Raw genomic sequence first — 21,124 nt, 5'->3', positions numbered from 1 at the left:
ACCAGCTGGTACCATTATAATTCAATCTAAATTCATTTTCAAAATTAAGAAAATTGCATTCATCTTTTCATAACCATCCCAAAGATCCCATCAACATGATAAAGTTCCTACAAATAATGTATATACGCTTCCATAAGTGCAACATTAAACTTTTCCTTCCTCTCGGAAGGTACCAGAGCTCCCTCTGATCCTTTCAATGCCTATTGTCTCTCTGTAACTCAACACTACAATTGTGTTCAGTCATAACGCTGACCTCGTTTCAAACTCGCAACATCCACAATCACAGTTGGGCGGGTCAAGTTATAGCCACAATTATGGCAAGTTGGGGAAATGGCCTCCAAATGCCAGATGTAATCGTACACTGTCACAGTGAAGTTTCCTTTCCACCACAATAGCACCAGTGAAAAGTGTGATTCTCTACTCACTACACTGATATTTCCTCCATGCTATTACCTAGTATGTATAGACAAACACTTCATTTCCGTAGTTTCTGCTGCCTCACCATCTAACCTTTTCCTGTCGCATCAGGACAATGTTCAGGCACCAGATTTAACCTGGCTTTGTTTGTTCTTACTAAAACTGTATTTCAGGACTAATATTAATACATTCTACCATGACTTCAGTAAATACTGGATTTGTGATCAATTAATTTAGGTCATTCAGAGGTATATAATCACGTTATATACCTCTGATTTTCCAACACAGTGTGTATTTTTTTAAAATCTTAATAACGCGGTTATGGTAGAACGGAGACAAACATACTGTGTTGGAAAATCAGAGGCACATAACGAAATTATAATAACTCAAATTTTTTATTTAAAACCTCACACCACGCGTTTGGTTTTAAATCACATTTAGAGCTATTATAGTTTCAGTATATACCTCTTATTTTCCAACACAGTTTGTTTATCTCCTAAATATACACACTGTTTGGTTTAGTCACCATGGCACTAACATAGCAATATCGGAGTATCAACTTATAGATCTGGATGTCGTTAATGATGAAAAGCTTAATATTCACATCCCCCTGATATTTTATCAGTTATTCGGTACACTTTTCAGCATATCAGCCATTTTTTATATATGTGACACATAACAAAACTTCATCTGTGTGAGTTTTAACAAGAATCGATTTTTATGATAAGGTACTTTTCATCAATATGACAGACAGCTAATATATTCTGCTGTACCTTCAGGGCAAACATAAACTAGGACTATAAAGTCATTGAGTGTGTTTGAGCCCAGGTACGTTAACCTGTGATGTTTTCAAATCATATCGTAGGCAGTATGTTATTTAGGCTTGTCCAGACAGCCGCCGTATAGTTTGAACTGTGGCCTCCACACCTAATAGCACTTGTTGAAACTAAACATACACACCACCAACTAATTCATCTATAATGTCAGTCAGCTGCACACAACACAAAACAAATTTGGTTCCACTCCTACAGACTAAGGAAACAGATTTTAGTACGAGATCGTATTTAATATTTCAGCCGTTACTGCCATTACGCCTCTGTAAGTTCACTTGATAGTTTTGTTTACAAGATGACACAAAACAGATCATGGCAGCAGATGGTATGAATTACGCTAGGCTTTCTGATCGGTTCAGTTTCTGGGACACTGGCTGACGTCATCAAAAATGTCTGACAAATATTTTGGAAATGGAAGAGAACATGTAGTGCCAAAATTTGGATGGACTCACGAAAATGTCCTAATATTTTTGGTTTCTGACAAGTTTACTGACTGCAATACTAGCTTTTTTTTGTGGCTAATGTCTTATGTCAGCATATGGTATTGAGTGTCGCCTACAACATTCGCTGTATCCACCTACTGTGCTAACCCTACATCTGCTGTAGCTACCTGCTGTGCTATAACACAGATTTTGTGGACACCTGGGATGGACTGGCTGTATCAAAACACTGTTGAATGCCAAAATAAGACTCAAATAGAAGCATATCACCTAACAAATACCCCTTAATTTCTAATCTGTGATGCAGATATTTTTTCTCTCAAACTACAGGTATTTTTTTCAGTGCTATGGATCATTTAACAATAGATTTATAAACATATTTTGCACTAAAGGTTACATGATACTAGAAATGTTGTTTCAAATAGCAAGGGTAGTCAAAAGTAACATATGTTATATTTGGGATTACACTTTCTTAGTAAAGTACAGATTCTAGTACTTTTCTGGGAGTTTGAGTCCCATCCGGGATTCGAACCCACACCCTCAGAGTCAGGCACCTATTTGCCAGCATACAAAGTCAGACACCTAGACCGCTCAGCCACCACGGCTTCCAAAATGAATATAATGACAGACGGTTAACAAATACTATGATTAATAGGATGAAGGGTAGCAATACATTGATCTATAGACAATTACATTAAAAATATTATGATTAATAGGTATGTACCGAAGCTCTGTTACACGTAACCAACAATACTATCTAGTAGGGCTGGGACGATTCACCGATACATCGCAATACATTTGAGTTTGATACAGCTACTAGCATGTAGACTAGTAATACTTTGATCATTAGATATGAAGGCAAACAATGCAATATTTAATAGGTAAATACTAACATCAACAGACAAGTAGGTGAACAATTCTATGCTCAATAGGTATGTGGTGTAACATTACTATAATCAATAGACACATAGGCTAACAATAACATCATTAAATATGTAGGCTAACAACACATATTTAAGGTAACAATAGACACAAAGGCTAACAATACTATGTTACACGTAATCATCAATACTGTTATATGAAGGTATCTAAGCTAAAACTACCATGTTAAATGTAACCAAAACTATTATATATGTGTCAATAATTCCACGTTACATGTACCCAACAAAACTATCATATATAGGTATCTAACTTAAAACTACCATGTTATATGTAATAGATACGTACCGAAGCTCTGTTACACGTAACCAACAATACTATTTAGTAGGGCTGGGACGATTTTCTACGATACATCGCAATACATTTAAGTTTGATACAGCTATCATATCGTCGACTGGTGTATCGATACAAAACAATACACAATTTTTTTTCAAAACAGTTTTATCTTAAACATGTTTAAGTACTTATTTAGAGAAAAATAGGCAAGTACGATAGAGTTTCTTGCTAGTTTATTACAATAGTGTTATTGTTTTACACGATTACCTTGAAATAAATAATTCTAAATCTTAATACTTAAGTCTTTCAAGTTGTATGTTTTGTGATACGTATCGTATCGCAGGTAAAATATCGCAATACGTATCGTATCGTCCCAGACTTACTGTTTAGGGAGTGTAAGTTCACAATAGATATGTACGCTAACAATACGGTTTCACTAGGTACGTTGTGTAACAATACTGTTATAGATGGGATAAACTCACCTGGTCTCATGGCGATATGTGTAGCTGTGTTGAAGTGTGCGGGTAGGGGCTGGTGTGCTGGGGGTGGCTGGCAGTATGGGGGGATGAACGGACTGGGGCCAGGTACTGGGGGACTTGGGATGAATGCTGAAAAATACATGAAACAATTCATCAGTTACATTTCTATACCAGGGTAAAATACACATATTGGAAAAGCAAATCAGCCAGTCAACTTGATTATCATGTTTGTAATTAGTTCAGCCCTGTGATACAAGGCTGAATCAACAAACAAGTAATTGCCATGACGGTTTGCTGACAAGATTATGGAGGTGAGGTGAGGTGAAATTGGGTTTAACGTCGTGCTTGAGAATATTTCGCTCATATGACGGCGTGCATGCGTGTGTATGTGTATGTGCGGCTGCTTGTACTAGCCCAGACTGAAGCTGGTTTTATAGTGCTAGCCCACTGAGATACCATGCCGCAGTGAAGCATGATACCCCACTCAGACCATTATACTGACTCCGAGCCGACCAGTCCTTGTTGTACCCATTAATGCCGAGTGCCAGGCAGGGACCAACAAGTACCATATTTTAACGTCTTTTGGTATGACACGGTCGGTGATCGAACCCGCGACCTTTCGCTCTCCGGGCGGACACTCTAACCACTACACCACGGAGGCGGTCGACAAGATTATGAAGACAGAGTTAACAGACATTAACAAACAGGTATTGTGATCGTATAGAAGTCAACTCATTGATGCTGCACCTCTGTAAATGCCAATTAAAGATAAGTCGTACATTTATGACATAGGTAACTACTTACTGTAAGAACCGTGTAATCTCATTTTTATGTCGTCGGAGTTGCTGTCAATATCTGAGACACCGCTGTCGGCAGGACTGGGAGGCAAAGAGGCTGCAAAATACATAATCAAATTTGTTTATTGGTTCATTAGTATACTTGATTTTAAAAGGAGGGACCTTATTTCAGGTCCACAAATGCAGTATTTGCATCAAAATGATCATCGGGCACAGTGACAAAAGTTTAATCAAACGAGTGAGTGAGTGAGTGAGTGAGTGAGTGAGTGAGTGAGTGAGCTGGGTTTTATGCCGAGTTTTAGCAATATTCCAGGAATATCTGGGTTTTATGCGTTTTAGCAATATTCCAGGAATATCACAGCTCGGGACACCAGAAATGGGCTTCACACATTGTGCCCATGTGGAGAATTGAACCCTGATGAAAATGTAATCATTTTGTTGTTTCATATGCAAATGCTTTGTTTTCCTCATGAAATTTAACAATTTATAATAATCATTTTTACCATAGTTGAATGTAATATAAGGGTATTCTTAAAAAGAAATATCCATAACTAGTACTTTGGAGAACAGTACAATTAGCAGATTATATTGTCCAACAATTTCATCACAAAAACAAAATATTGTATTCCACTGTTTCCAAAATAAATAAAAATTGTACCAAACTCATGTATGAATGTCAACAGGTTCCTCTGTCAACACACACAGATGAATATTAAGCATTAATGTAAAATAGGTTCACTGAATTTACATATTCAGTATTATATAAATTGTTCTCTCGATGGCTGAACAAGCACGTCATTGCTGGGGTTGCTCAGTACTTCTCATCATTTGATAAGCATGCTATTTCATACTGAACAATTAAGGGAACAAAATCATCTTCAGTAGGTGTGGTCCTTAAAAATGTTCAGTAGTATATTACAAAAGTTTATCATGGACTGGGAATATCCTTACCAAAAGTTCAGTAGTGTTTATTTGACAGTTTAAAGGCCATATATGGTGCTGGCAAGAGCACTCAGCATACAGCCTGCAATAATCTGATCGATTATGTTGTTTACAAACAGAAGACAGGTGCTTGCAATGAGGCAGTAGTCATGGCGATTCTGGTACTGTGACTCCATGTCAGAGGGTGCAGGGGCTTGTTTGTGAGCTTCTCATTGGCCACGGAGATGGCGGGTATTCAAACATGGAAATCTGCCTGTTCTTCCTGACTTGGCGAGTTCAGGTCCACGTGACACAGGCATTTCCATGGCAATTCCACACAGACGAGGCGGGGAGTACAGGGGATGCACTTGGTGACACAGCATCAGTAATGGAGGAAATGCTACGCCAGACATTTAGCAACAGACTTGTGCGGCAGATCACAGTTTGAGCATAAGGTTTGCATGGATTCAACATACAAATCCATAATTAAACACAGCCGAGCAAACACGGTCGCCAGCCTGTAACACAAGGCAAGGCAGGCTGGGACGTTGGGTCTCACCGTGTATCCCAGCTATGCTAACACCGCAAATTGATGTGGTGATTTCTGCATGGCTGTCATGCCTCCCCCGCACCGGCAACATGCTCAACACTTATCATGCCATGCCCAGTGTTAGCATTGTCATGTCAACCCCAAGCACCAGATGTGCAGTTGTTCGTCTCAGTTTATAGTGCATCTTGCAGCTCCCGAAACCTGCCTCCAACTAAACCTGTCCTTACACAGCCTAGTGGTTAACATTGGCTCGTCACGCTGAAGACGTGGGTTCATTTCCCACGATGGTACAATGTGAAGCCCACTCTGGTGTCCCATGTCGTGATATTGCTGGAATATTGCTAAAAGCAGCATAAAACTAAAACTCACTCACTCACAGTATCACTTACTTACACAAGCAACAAGTCGGTATATCACTTTAGAAGACTAATCTGTAATTTTACCTTAACTCTTTATTGAACATTGATGTAAATCTATAGAAAGTCAGACATATAAGCTATTATTCACTAAATAATACCATACTCAATATATTTAATGCTAAGGTCTAATACTTAGTATATTTTAATGTTCCTATTTCCAAAACATGTCAATCCCATCTGCATTAACATAGGTACATTTCATCAGGATTAGGCTCTTACAAATATTTGTTTGGTGAGTGTATGACAGAAGTATATAATTATTAATTTCAACTATTTCTCAACTAAAATTCAAAATGAGCAAAACACATGGTGCATCACATGATAGATTCATCTATTTTTACACTTCTCAATAAGACTACTGGTTAACTGTCAATGCAGACCGCTATCATGTTATGTAGCTTTATTCCCCACTGGGGCGGAAAGAGCTGTATCATCATGATCATAAAGTGTATGAATGCAGACTGCAAGCCTTTGTGCTCGCAAAATGTTTCTATACTTTCCAACTGGTATTGAAAGCCTGCTTTTCACGCCACCCTGAACCTGAATGTAGCTTGAATTCATATGTGAATAAGGTAGGATATTTAGGAAAGCCTTTCAAAAACAGAACCAGTTGAAAAGAAAAACGAAACTAGAATTATATTTCCAGTTCTAAATATAGCGGTTATCTAAAACTGACTGTTATGCCGACCTGTATACATTCTTGACCCGGTATTTTTGTGCTTGGCATTAAGGTTATGTTAAAGTACATGTTACACTGATTCTCAATCTAATCCGAAAAAAAAACAAGGCTTGCAGAACATATAGGTTTTTTACATTTAAAACAAAACATCTGGCAACCAATCTTGAGGTCTTTGATACCATAGTTGCAAATCAAGGACTATTTTCATGTGTGAGCAACATGACTGTCAAACATCAAATGAAACCTCAAATCAAGCCCAAACTGATAAACTTAACCTCATGACAACTATCCCTATAAACAGTGATAAGGAAAATACAATTTCAATACTTTTCATGAACACCTGGTGTCAGCACTGTTTGGTGGTTATTCAGAAAACACATATTAATGATAAAAGTCAGAATTATACAATGTACTGAGCTTTTTAGTTGAGGTATACTATGACTAAGAAAATTATTTTCGTTGCTTTTATTTATAATCCTTTTGTGAACACCTGGTGTCATCCAAACCACAGCAACAAAAACAAATCCTAACTCTTTAGGGCTTTTTGTATTAAATTTGAAGAACAGAAAATCACAACAATTTCAGTGTTCCTTTGGAGTCAGTATTGTGACAGTCACAAGGTCAGTATCTGTTACTGCAAGAGGTAGACTGACTGACTGAGTTTGGTTTTACGCCGCTTTTAGCAATATTCCAGCAATATCATGGCAGGGGACACCAGAAATGGGCTTCACTCATTGTACCTATGTGGGGATTCGAACCCGGGTCTTCGGCGTGACGAGTCAACGCTTTAACCACTAGACTACCCCACCGCCCCTGCAAGAGGTAGAGGTCTGGTAGCAACAGGCCACAGATTCGGTTCCAAATGTCTTACATCAACAGTGATGTTGCAACTTTTATGTGAATAGCGAGACTGTCTCATGGAAAGGACTGCTCCCTTTGTTGCAATAACTTTGTCTTCTATACTGTGTCCTGTGTATCAGCACCTGGAGAATTCTTTCCAATACAGTCTGGAACAAGGTGCCTGCACAGAGGCTAGGTTCTGATCTAAGGCCAGGGAACCACTGGAAGCCAAATGCACTGCAGCAAGAACCATGATGTAGAGTGAGTGAGTGAGTATACTTTAAAGCCCCTTTTAGCAATATTACAGCAATATCACTGCTAGGGACATCATTAAAGCGAGGGGCACCAGAAATGGGATTCACATACTGCATCCATGCGGGGAATCAAATCCAAGTCTTCGGCTTGACTAGCGAACGCTTTAACCACTAAGCTGCCCCATTATCATGTTAACGTGGTGTCATGAACATGGTCGTGTGCTGTCTGGGATGTCATGGCCAAATGGTGTGGATGTTGCTGTGGTGTAGAAGGATGTGACAATAGACTGCAAGGAGGTATTGTGATGTTCACATGGTGTGAAAGTAGCTGACGTGAACATGACAGTTAAGACTGATTGACAGGGGGATGTGATAGTGGACTACTTACGTTGCTGATCGTGCAGGATCCCATGGAGAAAGGTCTTGCTCTCCATGCTGTTAGTTGGGGAATCCATGCTAAGCAATGCCTCTGCTGCCACTTGGCGGCCATTCTTCTGTTGCTGTTCACAAGCATCCACTGGAATACAAGAACAAGTGTTACAAATACTGAAACACAATTCAAATAGCACTAAATACACTAAACTCAGGCATCAGAGCGCAAATCAGGAACGACTGCAAAGGGAATCTTGGGTAATCATATTCTTGACACTTCTTACAAGCACTTCAAGCTTATTCCAGGAAGTGGCGCATATTCTTAATCAAACCTAGTCACTAGGTACAACATTCATCCAGGGCAGTATTAGTGCTCTACCATTCCTATCTGTACAGCAATCAGTGGTTCACATTGCCCTTGGAACGAATCATCCCATTTCATTCTATGGGAGATTATTGTGTATGTCTTGTGATGTTTTGTTGTCTGTCGTAATAGAAAGCTATCTTCCCTAACTGAAATTTCATGACATCAACAAAATGTATCTGAAATCTAGATCAGTGTAAAACAGTGTGAGTCTATGTAGCTATAGCATGACAACTGTATCTTGTGTGGTAGGACACTGCAATGGCACGGACATCGTCAGCAACACCATACACACAATCAAGGAAGTTTCATTTCCTTAACACTGTCATCCTTGGGATGTGGACTTCAGAAATATTTCAATCCAGAGCACTATTCTTTAATTCCTAATGCTATAATCAATATATCCTATACCTTTCTAAGATTAAAGAAGGCGTGTATGTGTGCAAACTTGGTCTCGTCGCTGAAAAAATGCCGATGTGACGTAAATTTTGAACTCACTCACTAAGATTAAAGATTATCCAATTCCTACATTTTACTACAGTTAATCTGTCATACCATGGCACAGTAATACCATAGAAAAGAATGGTTTTAACTTTAACTAACAGAGACATTTTGGTACCAAAAAGTAACATGTGATGCTTTGAAAAGAAGTAAAATTAAAACTAGTTGTGATATTTCAGAAATTACATCTTCATAGACAATGTGAACATTGATGAGATAAAAATGTTTCTAGAAAGGGTATGTGCTGTTGTCAAGACAGCTTTGTTACTGGAACTCATTAAACGTCAGGCTGACACTTCACTATTCCCATGTCTCCCCATAACAATCACAGATCTGCATGATTGCCACACATTTAGCCAACATCAGCCATCGCTTCCACGATCCTGACATCAATTAGAACGGTAGCCTTCCATTGTACCATATTGATCAGACCAGTAATGAAAAGGTCAAGGTTGCGTGTTACATATTCCGTTTCTGATATCTACAATCTAATATCTATCCTAGCAACGTGTGACATGACGTCATGAACACATGTCTCTAGGCCGTACGAGATACACTGTCATGCACAGATGCTTCCCAACTGTTATATCCCGGTTGGGATATACAGCTTTCATGTGAGCTATATCTGACATATGGCGGCATTGTAGCTACTATGTATGTAACGATCTGGTGGATCTTAGAGGCTGAAGATAATCAATACTCTGTTCAAGGAGCCAAGGAGCTATATCCATCCATGGCAATGACCTAAAACGTACTTTTAAAGCATGGGGGGAAATATACTGCAGCTGACACAAATGGGGCAGCCAGGCAATAATTACCCTAGTTGTTAAAGACAAATGTACTAAACATTCACATGATACTTCTACAAAATATGACTTGGACAATACTTGCTATCTCTACAAAATTCTGAATGAATCTGTTTGTGGGGTGTGTACTGCAACAAGGCATTTTTCTGATTTGTTCCAAACAAAGTATAACAAAATCATTGAAATACTTATTATGATGTTGTTTACATGATGATTATTTTCTTCTACAAAACATGACTTGTGTGACGATACTAAATATCGAGATGAGAAATATTCTCCGCCATAGACAGTCGTCACCTGACATTAACTTTCCTAACTGAACACGAAAAAAAAATTAAAAAAAAAGGAAATACATGTTACTGAGTAATTTATTTCATCTAGACTCGACCTGGCTATTTTTGGACTTTACAGGAACAAACCACAACGAAACTTAACACTCAACACAAACAGTAGTGGACTGTGTACACTTGATCTATTGCTGATATAACCATATATAATATGGAATATTGGTGTCAGCTAAGTCGGGAGTGTGACTGTGCAATCTTAGGTCACCACAAAGTCATATCACAGGATCCAGAACTTGGCCATCTGCCCAGACAGGTAGATAATCTCCATAGGCACAGGTTGCAACTTGCACGTTACCAGGCAGGAAAGTCATACGAGGAACAACTATTTCCTCTTCCTCGCGGAAAGCCTACACAATCCCTCTAAGGGTAGACTGAGCCCGCCCAACACTTATCCAAACTTCCACTATCTTTACCCTATATATATGTACATCCAGCCCTGGACAAACAAGCTGCAGATAGCCTAAATAGTCAAGTCCCTTAGAGCCATAAGTTTGTACCTTGGTCATCAAGAGAAGTAGGTCACACTCAAATCTAGAGATAATGGCTTATGACTAAGCATGGTACGTTGCAACGCATAATAGGGAAACTGTGTAGATGACAGTCTGGTGGAAGTTACTGATAAAGACTGGAATATATTTCCACTTGTGGCTTGATAAGTAAGATAAAGGGGAAGTGAAAAGACTACCTATCTATATTTCACAAAGCCTTTGAAAGTTTAGTGTAGAAGCTGCACATGTATAAAGCTGACATGTGTAGACCTTAACATAAAAAAACCTTTGATATATATACATTTATATATATATTACAACTGAAAACTTTGGTCATGGTGGAGGGAGGGCCAGAGGGGAGAATTAAGGAATAAATACATAATCTCTAATTAAGATAAGAAGAGAAAGATAAGTTTGAACTTTGTTTCATGAAAACAAGCATTAATGGGTTTCTTACGTACAAATAAAAGTAGAAAATTTTCTCATTTTTGTAAAATAGAAAAAAATATAATGTATTTCTGCTCATATTTATGGCACACCTGCTGTCATAGCAACCATGATTCTCAAACACTACAGTCTTCTTTTGTTAATGACTTCCGTTAGTTACTGTTACAAACAAATCTTACTGGCATTTAAAAAAAATAATAAAAAAATTTGCAACTGATACTGTGAACAACAACTTCCAAAGTGGAAACCGGCAACTCTGTCATCAGGCCACAAGCTGAACCCAGGGAAAGTCTCAGTCCAGATGATCACTGAAACCAGCTATTTTTAGCAACAACATCCCTTCTCAGAATCTCTTTGAGGCAGTTTGTAAGAAAGCACCTGACGCAAGCAAGTACGAAGGATCTGACGGCAATGGCGTAAACAAACTGAACTCGGTAACCTCCTCAGTGCTCCCCACGTGGTGCAGTCGTTCTACAGACACAAGCCGCCGGAATCAACGTCAACTCACTTAAGATGCTGCTCAGGTCCATTGTTTGAGAAACTATCGGGAAGTAGCTAAGAGTAAATGTTGAAGGTTGTCACAGTGCTCGTCGCACTGGGCTCAGGAGACTGCCGTCATCAGCGGCTCCGTCCTACACTCTGCCTCTACAAACATCCATGACGTAGCAGAATACTGCACCCAACTTCAGTCTGAACCGCAAACAAAACTGCTGTGTCTCTTTGTCAAACGCTCTTGATGAACGATAATAACGATTTCGACATTTTCCCAACCTTCTGTTCAATAAGAAACAATAGTTTACTGACAGCAAAAAGAGTAACCAACTATTCAAAACTTTACCAAATAAACAAAAAGCAACAATGAGATACATTGCATCCATATTTTCAAAAATGTCAACCAATATATCTGATCTGATCTATTTCACATAAAAAAGTACAGCATCCATATTTCTCATTAATCCAGTCATCATCTATCCATACTTCCTCTGTATATAATTTGTTTTGCTTTTCATCGTGTTTCAACAAATGGCCCACGGTACATCTACAATATCTATTTATTAATTTTTCTTTCTTCTTTTGCACTTTCGTTTACAAAAACTAACAGTAATAACATCCATATTTCCTGATGCTAGCAACATAATACTTTCAAACATACATTACGAACAAGTCTTACCAAACCAATTAGACAACAAGGAAACGAGATCCAATTATACCACATCCTGCAGCCTTGAGATCTTACCCAAGTCACAGTGACCTTCAATAAATGAGGAAATAAGACGTGGAGCTATATGTCCCAGGTCTACCAACTAGTTAACAGTGACAAGTAATTCTGCTACTTCCTTGTGGACTGGCCGATACCAGCCCATGGACTACTTGGGGTTCGTCCTCTCCATCACTATCACCATCTCGACAACCAGGACAACCAGCAACTGGTACAGGAGGAAACAGATTGACTGCTCCGGAGTAACACTTGTTGAGGAACTACAAGTACTACTCATGTGTTTTTACAAGTGGCAGATTCAGCTGGTCCTGTACCATGGGAGTACATACGGAAGGAAGAGAGTGTGTTATCTTCTTACAACAGAAGCTAAAGGCTAAAGGGCTTAAAATATCAAATAAGAGGTATTTGGGTTTCACTTTGTCTCATTACATCATTAAAACTCAGAAAAGGACAAGAACACTGAAACATCACTACAAACAATGAAAAAGTTATTGATAAACGTTTCATGTTTATATAAGATAGTTAGTTAGTGAAAGTCCCTACTCTACAATCAGGAATATTCCAGCAATGTCACAGTTGTCTGTATATATATATTGATTGATTGATTGATTGATTGAATTTAGTTTTGTGCCGCTTTTAGCAATATTCCAGCAATATCACGGCGGGGGACACCAGAAATGGGCTTCACACATTGTACCCATGTGGGGAATCGAACCCGGGTCTTCAGCATGATGAGAGAAGGCCTTAACCACTAGACTACCCCATCGCCCTTTGTCTGTATATGGTCAAGTCTGGGCACATAAACCACTGGTAGCTAGGATACAATCCATGACAGACCATCAGACTGGTCACACATAGTGATCACCATCTTAGACACTAAAACATTAACAGATTAGAAGCAAACAAAAATGTCCTTGCACAAGTGAACACATATAAAGAATGTCATCAGCAAGGATTTATTGTAAAGTTTTATTCTTCTCATATATATCCTGGTCACCCCTATGTTTAATTTGCCAAAAAGATTCTTCAACTTGTAATGAACACTGGATGAGATATGTTGGTTTCTCGCTTTTTTTTCAGATACAAAGAACAAATGTAATTTACAAGTGTATTAAAACATCGATTTCTCCAGTCACATGTAACAATTATCATATATGTCTTATTCTATATAAAAATGAACAAACAACACTATGCAGAAAATAACCCATTCAATTCTTTGTTTCTGTATAAATCTCAAACACTGAGTCAATCTCAATGATCAGGACATCACACAGCCTTAACATCCTGTGGTGTTAATCCAGCAAGTATTGTTCAACAATTGCCATAAATCCTAGCCGACATTGTGATGGAGCACTGGTTACACGCGGTTGGGTTGTACAACAATTGTTGTCACACATTCAAGGGCAATCTGTCATTGAAACAGAGCTCATATAATGGTCACACGTGATTGAGCAACCTGCTGGGATGGCTAAGGACAAGAGGGAACAGGAAATGACATAACAGCTACAAGTGAAGGATAACTTGAGGACATATTTAATGAGGAGCCTGAGGTGATGGAGGAATGCTATCCTTTCTTTTAAGGACATTCAGCCTCAGGTCAGGGACAATTGTCAGGAAGCCGCAACACTCTATCGAACATCTCAATCAAGGAGAAAGGTTGTCAAGAAACTATCACCGCCATCAAACGTTTCCATCAAATGACTGACAAGTGGTCTAACCTGATTGAAGGCCTGTCAAACTTGACATCTTGTTACTCATAAACTGAAAGCATGGTTTTGTAAGCAGGAAAACATACCATCTCACACTGAAAAACCACCTCAATGATACTGAAATATAGACACACCTTAATGATATTGAAATACAGACACACCTAAACAACATACTCGTACAGTTTACACAACTAAAATCATGCTGAGGATAGGTGGAATATCAGCTCATGAATCTACACGAGGCCCAACTGAAGCGTACTTTATGGAGCAGGGAACAAGCACCTGTTTTTGAGGCGTGTGCTGGCCTGTATCACCAAGTCGCACCTTGCAGTGTCCTGCTACCGAGGCCTACACAGGCAGGCTACACTGCTCACATTAACCAGGGACACAAGGAAGTATATTAACACCACTCAAGAATTATTTCCGCCTGCTAATGATATTCAGGGTAGCTGTTAAACTGGAGGCTGTATTTACTCAGCAAGCAAACAAACCTTACCTGACTGCTGAGTGACCCTCTCTTCCTGTAATCACACGTCCCCCATCCCTCCTGTATCTACCCCAACTCATGCATATTTACCTAGATGCTATATTTTTGTAAACTGAAAAAAAAATCCCCTCAAGCCATTATCTCAAAATGTGTCAATGGAAACTTATTTCAAAGTTCCTCGGATTACCTTCACGACCTCATCAAACAAACGATTAGCGATTTGACTCGAGAAGATTCCCAGCTGAAATAGGAGGCTTATTGGATCTTGTTGCACACTAACTGAGACAATTTTTATTAATGGTACACAAATAGGACACTTGTCATTCACTTCTAACATCAATAAGTCTTGTAAGGTGACACAAACTGATATTACTTCCACACTTCCAATTCAACATTCTTTCCAGCTCAAATGAAGTGGAAATGATACCATGTGTCTGATGAAACTGATAACCCAAACACACTGACATGATCAGAACATGTCGAACACAACTCTTAAACTATTCACTATGAATACACACACCTTCCCCCACACTCTTTCCAGTAACACCCTTACACCAAGCACCTTGATCTATCCCCTCCCTAATCTACCCTTTCAGTGTTCCCCTTTCCCTGAACAGGATCTACCCACTCATGGATCTACAACATCCTACTACCAAACACTTCATAACTCTACCCTCCCTGGCAATACCCTCTACCAAGGACTATCCCTACCCCTCAAGTTCTCACCTCACCCTGCTAACCCTCCACCCTTCATCTCTGCCACCATCCCCTCCTCAAATCCCAGCCCTACCTCTACCCCTGAGAACAACCACAACCTCCTCTTCAACCCTCACCTCGGTCTGCCCTTCACCACCATAACCCCAACACAACTCCTGTCCCCCTAACACCTCCCCTCCAACGTTGCAGGGAGGTAAAGTGGGTGATCTAGATTTACAGGAAACATAGGACATGGCAATATGGGTCTGCCACGGCTAAGCAGGCTTCTCAAGTTGCCCAGCCAGGCTGTTGAGCTGTGTCTGTGTGTCCTCGGACACAGCAACAGGTGGGAAGAGAAAGACGAGTGATCGACTCTTTCAAATATAAAATGTTTTAACATAAATGTGACAACATGTCAAATCACATGTCCAAAGTCCACAGTAGCAGAATCAGCAGTCTGATTCAACTTATGAAACCCTTAAGTGTATCTGCCTGAATTTACTCCCACACTGTCAATTGGAGTTGGACAATTCAGCAGAAAGGATTGTGATAAAGTGTGTGTGTGTAATGTGACTAAGAAGAAACTAAGCAAACATGAAGTGAGTGCAGCCAGCTGACAATACCGCAATCAATAAATTGAGTCAGGACTCGTCTTGTTGCAAGATACCAGCATTGATTCTTTACCTACTGTTTATACATCTATATCACCTTCTATTTACATACAATGTAAATTCTTACATCTTATAACAGACATTTCTTCCAATGTGTCACATCTTTGGAGACAAACTACAGGACTAATATATAAGAAACATTAAATAAGTTGTAACCATCAATTTGAGAATCCCAGGATATCATACTCTGAAACAGCATTTAATTACTTATCCCAAGGTTTAAAAAAAAATCAAACTGGGCAGAAAATCACATAAATAAATAAAATTAATATTTTAAAAAATAAACAATATGACAGTAACAATCAGAAAAGTATCACACCCAAGAACCAGATTCTGTTGAACTTGAACATGAGTCGTCACAGTAAACATGGACATAAATTAATGACCGTAGTGAGAACAAACATGACTTACAGTAACGTTTGAGAAGATGTTTCTTGTAAGTTCCTCCCGTGGGGTACTGTCCCAGAACCCCTTGCTCACTCATACGGTCCTGGTCACTGTCCTGGCTGGACACCTCATCCGAGGAATCGTGACGAGATTTCCTCATGGAAAGGTCTAACACAGGGTCCATGATGTGCATGGAAAACGGGGAGAAAGCTGTCGTGCCGTGTAGACCAAGTCTATCATGACATGAAGGATCAACAGGTGGAATGGATAACTTGAGCATTTTGGTGGTCGTGTAGTAGGGTAATCCAGTCACTCACTAATGTAAAACACAGTAATGTCCACCACTCCCTGAACCTCTGTATGTCCAGTTACACTGAGCTACCAGATACCGACCATGTCAGCATGTGGCTTATCTCCGTGTGTGTACTAGGCAGACTCGGCTGTCTATCTGTCCTAGAAGACTGAGTGAGAGAGCCTCTCACTGTCCTGACTGGCTGGCTGGCAGCGTCACAGCACACCGCTTCTCTCCGCACTAGATCGGAAGTGGGGCAAGGCACTCAAATATGTGTGCACCCTTTCAGCGTTGGAGGAAGTACAGCCTCAATACTGCCTGTGTTCTATTTGCCGAGTGTCGTACAGCCGGTCATGTGACTAGTGGTGGCCTGGCGGCACGCACTTGTGATGCTAATCTGGGTCTGCATAGGGCTGTATTTAGCTGGCTGCAGTCTAACCCTGTGTACTGTAGATGTGTAGTGGCGGAGATGTGGAGGGGTTCAGCTGTGAATGAGCTGCTGAGGACAGCAGTGTTCAGATGAGAAGAGCTTGCTGAGCTGGCTGACTAGGAGCAACTTGTGCACACACACACACACACACAGAAGCATGTATCAATCCAATCACCTGACCTAGCTGGCTTTCACACTGTTATCTCTGACAGAGAGAGCTATCAACCGGTGCCTCCTATCAGCCCCAGGCTGCTATCTACACTGAGGTCAGTCCCTAATCCTCTGACCTAGCTCAATACAAGGAAATACAGTGGTCGGTCAATCGAAACCTGTTCCACTGGTTCTCTTGTCTAGGTCCAGGACTGCATACATGAATAGGCAGAGAAAAAACCTGTTATTGAGTTGGGGTAGTGATGCGCGAAGCAGGGCGAGGAAATGCTGTTCTTGGAAGGTGTGTCGTGACTACTAAATCCCACGCAATCGGTTTATAGTACAATCACCCCATCAAGTCTCTCAGGTAGTAATGGCTGCATGACCTACTTCCCACTATGGAAACTTGCTGTCGAGCATAAACACTTGCGTCAGAGGCCTTGATTCACTCTGTGCTCGTAAACAAACCTGCTTGCATCAACACACTACAAATGGGGGTTGGGGGGAGAGGAAAGAAGAGAGCAATAAGCGACAATGCAAATGAAAATGCATAAATTTCTGAAATATATGAAGGGAAAAATCTGAAGTCGATTCCAGTTATCTGGTGTGAGCAGATGAGTCTGGTATTATTGTTTAACACTACTGCATCAACCTCAGTGATCATTGACTCCAAGGAACCATGAACAATTTTCTTATATCATCCCTGAGAAGGGCACAGACCATTTGACGTCAACTAAAGCACAAACTACTCAACTACCAGTTATTTTCTATGACAGGTGCAAAGCTTTGATTTCCACCTGTGCAGGCAGACATGTTTCTTCAAAAAAGTTAACTTTTTTCAATTTCACACCCATGCATCAAAATACCATACCCTTGTAATGAAACCTAAATACTACAAATAAGGATCCTGAACCTCTTTATGAAAGCAAAGAAAAGATCAAATGACCTTTTTTAACCAAATCCTAAGCTTCTAATACAGACACATCAATTTATCTGTGCTTCTAGCTGCAGCAACAGTAGTGATGGCAGTGACAAGCGCAACAGCGTGGCATGTGTCAACTCAGACGACTGCCTTAGTAATTAGGGGCCTGGTTCTGCGGAATTGGCAGGAATCAATAGGATGTGGGTCAGTCACCCTGCATCACCAGTCAAGGTCAACACTGCTGGTAATAACAAGCTGTACTGCCTGAATGGGAGGGGTAGGAAGGACAGGGCTGATCTGGATTGAAGTTAACACATGGTAAGGGGTTGGTTAATATAAAAAGGGGTTGATTAAACATTTCTGCATTATGACTTATGACCACTCGCAGATCAATAATTATTCAAATTCTTGATTTTATGACCTTTCACTAGCAGACAACTGTCAGTGTATTTTACACTTAGTGAGTTTAGTTTTACAACGCTTTTAGCAATATTCCTGCAATATCATGATGGGGACACCAGAAATGGGCTTCACACATTGTACCCATGTGGGGAATCAAACCCAGGTCTTCAGCGTGACAAGCAAATACTTTAAAACACTAGGCTACCCAACCATCCCTCTTAACACGTCTTGCCACTACATCTAAATAACCTTTTACAGTTTTAACCAGTGTTCACGAATAGTGTCTGACCCTCTCACAAATCTGGCAGATTCCGATAGTCCGATAGAAATCTACAACCCCAGTGTCTGACGGTATGTTTCACGATGACTTTGACTGAAGTTGTTATATGTCACATGTCACATGTGATACTTGTTTGCTGTTTATAAATCTTATGTTTGTAAGTAATTTTAAATGCCAATTATAAGAAATTTTTTAATCTGAAATGTGTGTTTAATTTTATTCTATGGGTCTTGTGAATTTTCAATGGGTCAGACAGACATCTGAAACTTACAGGACCCAATGTCCTGTTACTTTGAAACACTATTCGTGAACACTGTTTTAACACGTACAAAAATTGTGAAATTGTAAGGACGTAACATATTTTCTCTAATTGAACAAGTGATGAGAGCACTGTTCAATCAGTATCACCGTTGGAGACGCTTATGATGATCTTCACACATCAAACCAGAACTGCATGATGACTAAATGCTCTAACCATTATCGTTTGTCACACCAAAGATCCGGGTTCGATCCCCCACATGATTACAATGTGTGAGGCCCATTTCTGGTGTACCCTGCTGTGATATTGTTGGAATATTGCTAAAAGCAGCGTAAAACTAAACTCTCTCTCTCACCCTCATGGGGATTCATTGTAGGAACAGTTCCTTAACAACTTATACTGGACACAAGAAGCAGGTAAATTGATCAGGTGTCAGACTGGGGGACTTGGCTAACACAGTCCTACCATAACAGCATGGCTTGTTTGCACACAATAATGATCACTGGCTTGACTAATCCAGTCTTGATTATTTACCAGCTGCTGTCATATAGCTTGAGATATTGCAGTGTAGCATTAAACAACAAACAACAGAATAGAGTTGGGAAGGATGTCTGCATAATAGCCACTTCCATTAGATTGGTTACAGATTAGTTCGGTCACTTCATTTCCAATACATCACAAGACAAATGAACCATTTGTTCACGTGAGTGATGCTACCTGCGTCATAGCCTCACACTACGCAACATCCCGGATAATGTATCAACTGCAGCATACATTACGAGTTTCTCTCCATGACGTCCAATGGCATCCCACTGTTGGTTACACTCTTGTCTAGGCTTTGACAGCTTTTGCATACAACAATGTAACAATCTAGAACACCTGTTTGTATTTGTGGCACCATATTTTGACATTTAGAAGTTCATTCTCGATTTCCCGAATTAATGAATGTGTTGGTGAATACTGTTTTGGGCACAAAAACAGATGAGCATCATGTCCTCCAAATATGTTTGGATTATTCAAAGTCGTTTTGATAGCACTAGATTTAATCCACACCATCAAGGTGCAACAAACTACAACAGCTACGTTACACACTGACAACAAGCCATGTGAGCGAGTGTAGTATACCGTTTTTAGTAATATTCAAGCAATATCAGTCCAGAAATGGACTTAACACATTGTACCCATGTGGGGAATCGAACCCTTATCGTCAGCATGACAAGTGAACACTTGAACCGCTGGGCTACCCCACCGCCCCTCAAGCAATCACTACAACATTGAGTTCTTATCACTTTCAAGTGGTGCTGGGGACACAATGTAGCATACCATGTCCCTGATATCTAAAACATCATTAATAATGGAACATTTAGAAATATATGAAGAAATCAATACTTTTAGACAAATACCAGAATCCTCTGACATCCATCAGCTTATTATTTCATCTAATTCTTTTTACTAGAATATCTTGCTCATAAAGTACTCAGTGTATTGATTTATCAAATTATAAAACTATAATGATAAAATTAACTGCTATGCTGCTTCTTATCTGTCGAGAAGCCGTCACTTAGAAAGCCTTCTACCAGGAATAAGCACTACTGAATATTTTACTGAAAATTTAGTGTCCATGACATGAATAATTTATTTCACCAGTAAAATGTCAGTGGATTTCAACACCAACTGCCATCCATGATCAACAACACCATCTGAATTAACGGCAGTTACCCGGGATGACCTTTTGCTGGCGACATTTCGTAGGCCTATTCCCGCTTCCTGTGAGTTGGTTCCTTGGAAGTGCGGTACCTATTTCCTGCTCCCCATGAAACTGAAGGACAGTGGAAGAAGGAAATGCCACATATGTGGCTGATGACGCAAACATGCTGCACACCATCACCGCTGCCTTCCCATGCATCTACCTCCGTATCCCCCTCCCATATCCCCCGTTTGTATCCCACTCTCGTATCCCACTTACTCGGCTATCTGATGACACTCAAGTAAACATTACCAGATAGTTGCAGTTACGCCAATAATAGATCCACCGTAGTAGTCGACAAATT

General features: G+C 39.9%; 1 protein-coding gene across 3 annotated transcripts in view; it reads right to left on the bottom strand.

Annotated features, from left to right (window-relative positions):
• LOC124268681 overlaps window positions 1-21,124 on the bottom strand; it is a 120,846-nt gene that overhangs the window by 6,769 nt on the left and 92,953 nt on the right. For all 3 annotated transcript variants that reach the window (XM_046703779.1, XM_046703839.1, XM_046703696.1), the window contains exons 4-6: window positions 8,233-8,361; window positions 4,189-4,278; window positions 3,388-3,513 (exon numbers count right to left, since the gene is read on the bottom strand). In XM_046703779.1, coding sequence (XP_046559735.1) covers window positions 3,388-3,513; window positions 4,189-4,278; window positions 8,233-8,361 — 345 coding nt within the window. The remainder of the gene's footprint in view (window positions 1-3,387; window positions 3,514-4,188; window positions 4,279-8,232; window positions 8,362-21,124) is intronic.

The sequence above is a fragment of the Haliotis rubra genome, unplaced genomic scaffold, assembly GCF_003918875.1.
Source record: "Haliotis rubra isolate DU_JTF1 unplaced genomic scaffold, ASM391887v1 Scf1, whole genome shotgun sequence".
Lineage (NCBI taxonomy): Eukaryota > Metazoa > Mollusca > Gastropoda > Lepetellida > Haliotidae > Haliotis > Haliotis rubra.
Note: the sequence above shows the minus strand (reverse complement) of the source record. Positions and strands in the feature narration are given on the sequence as shown.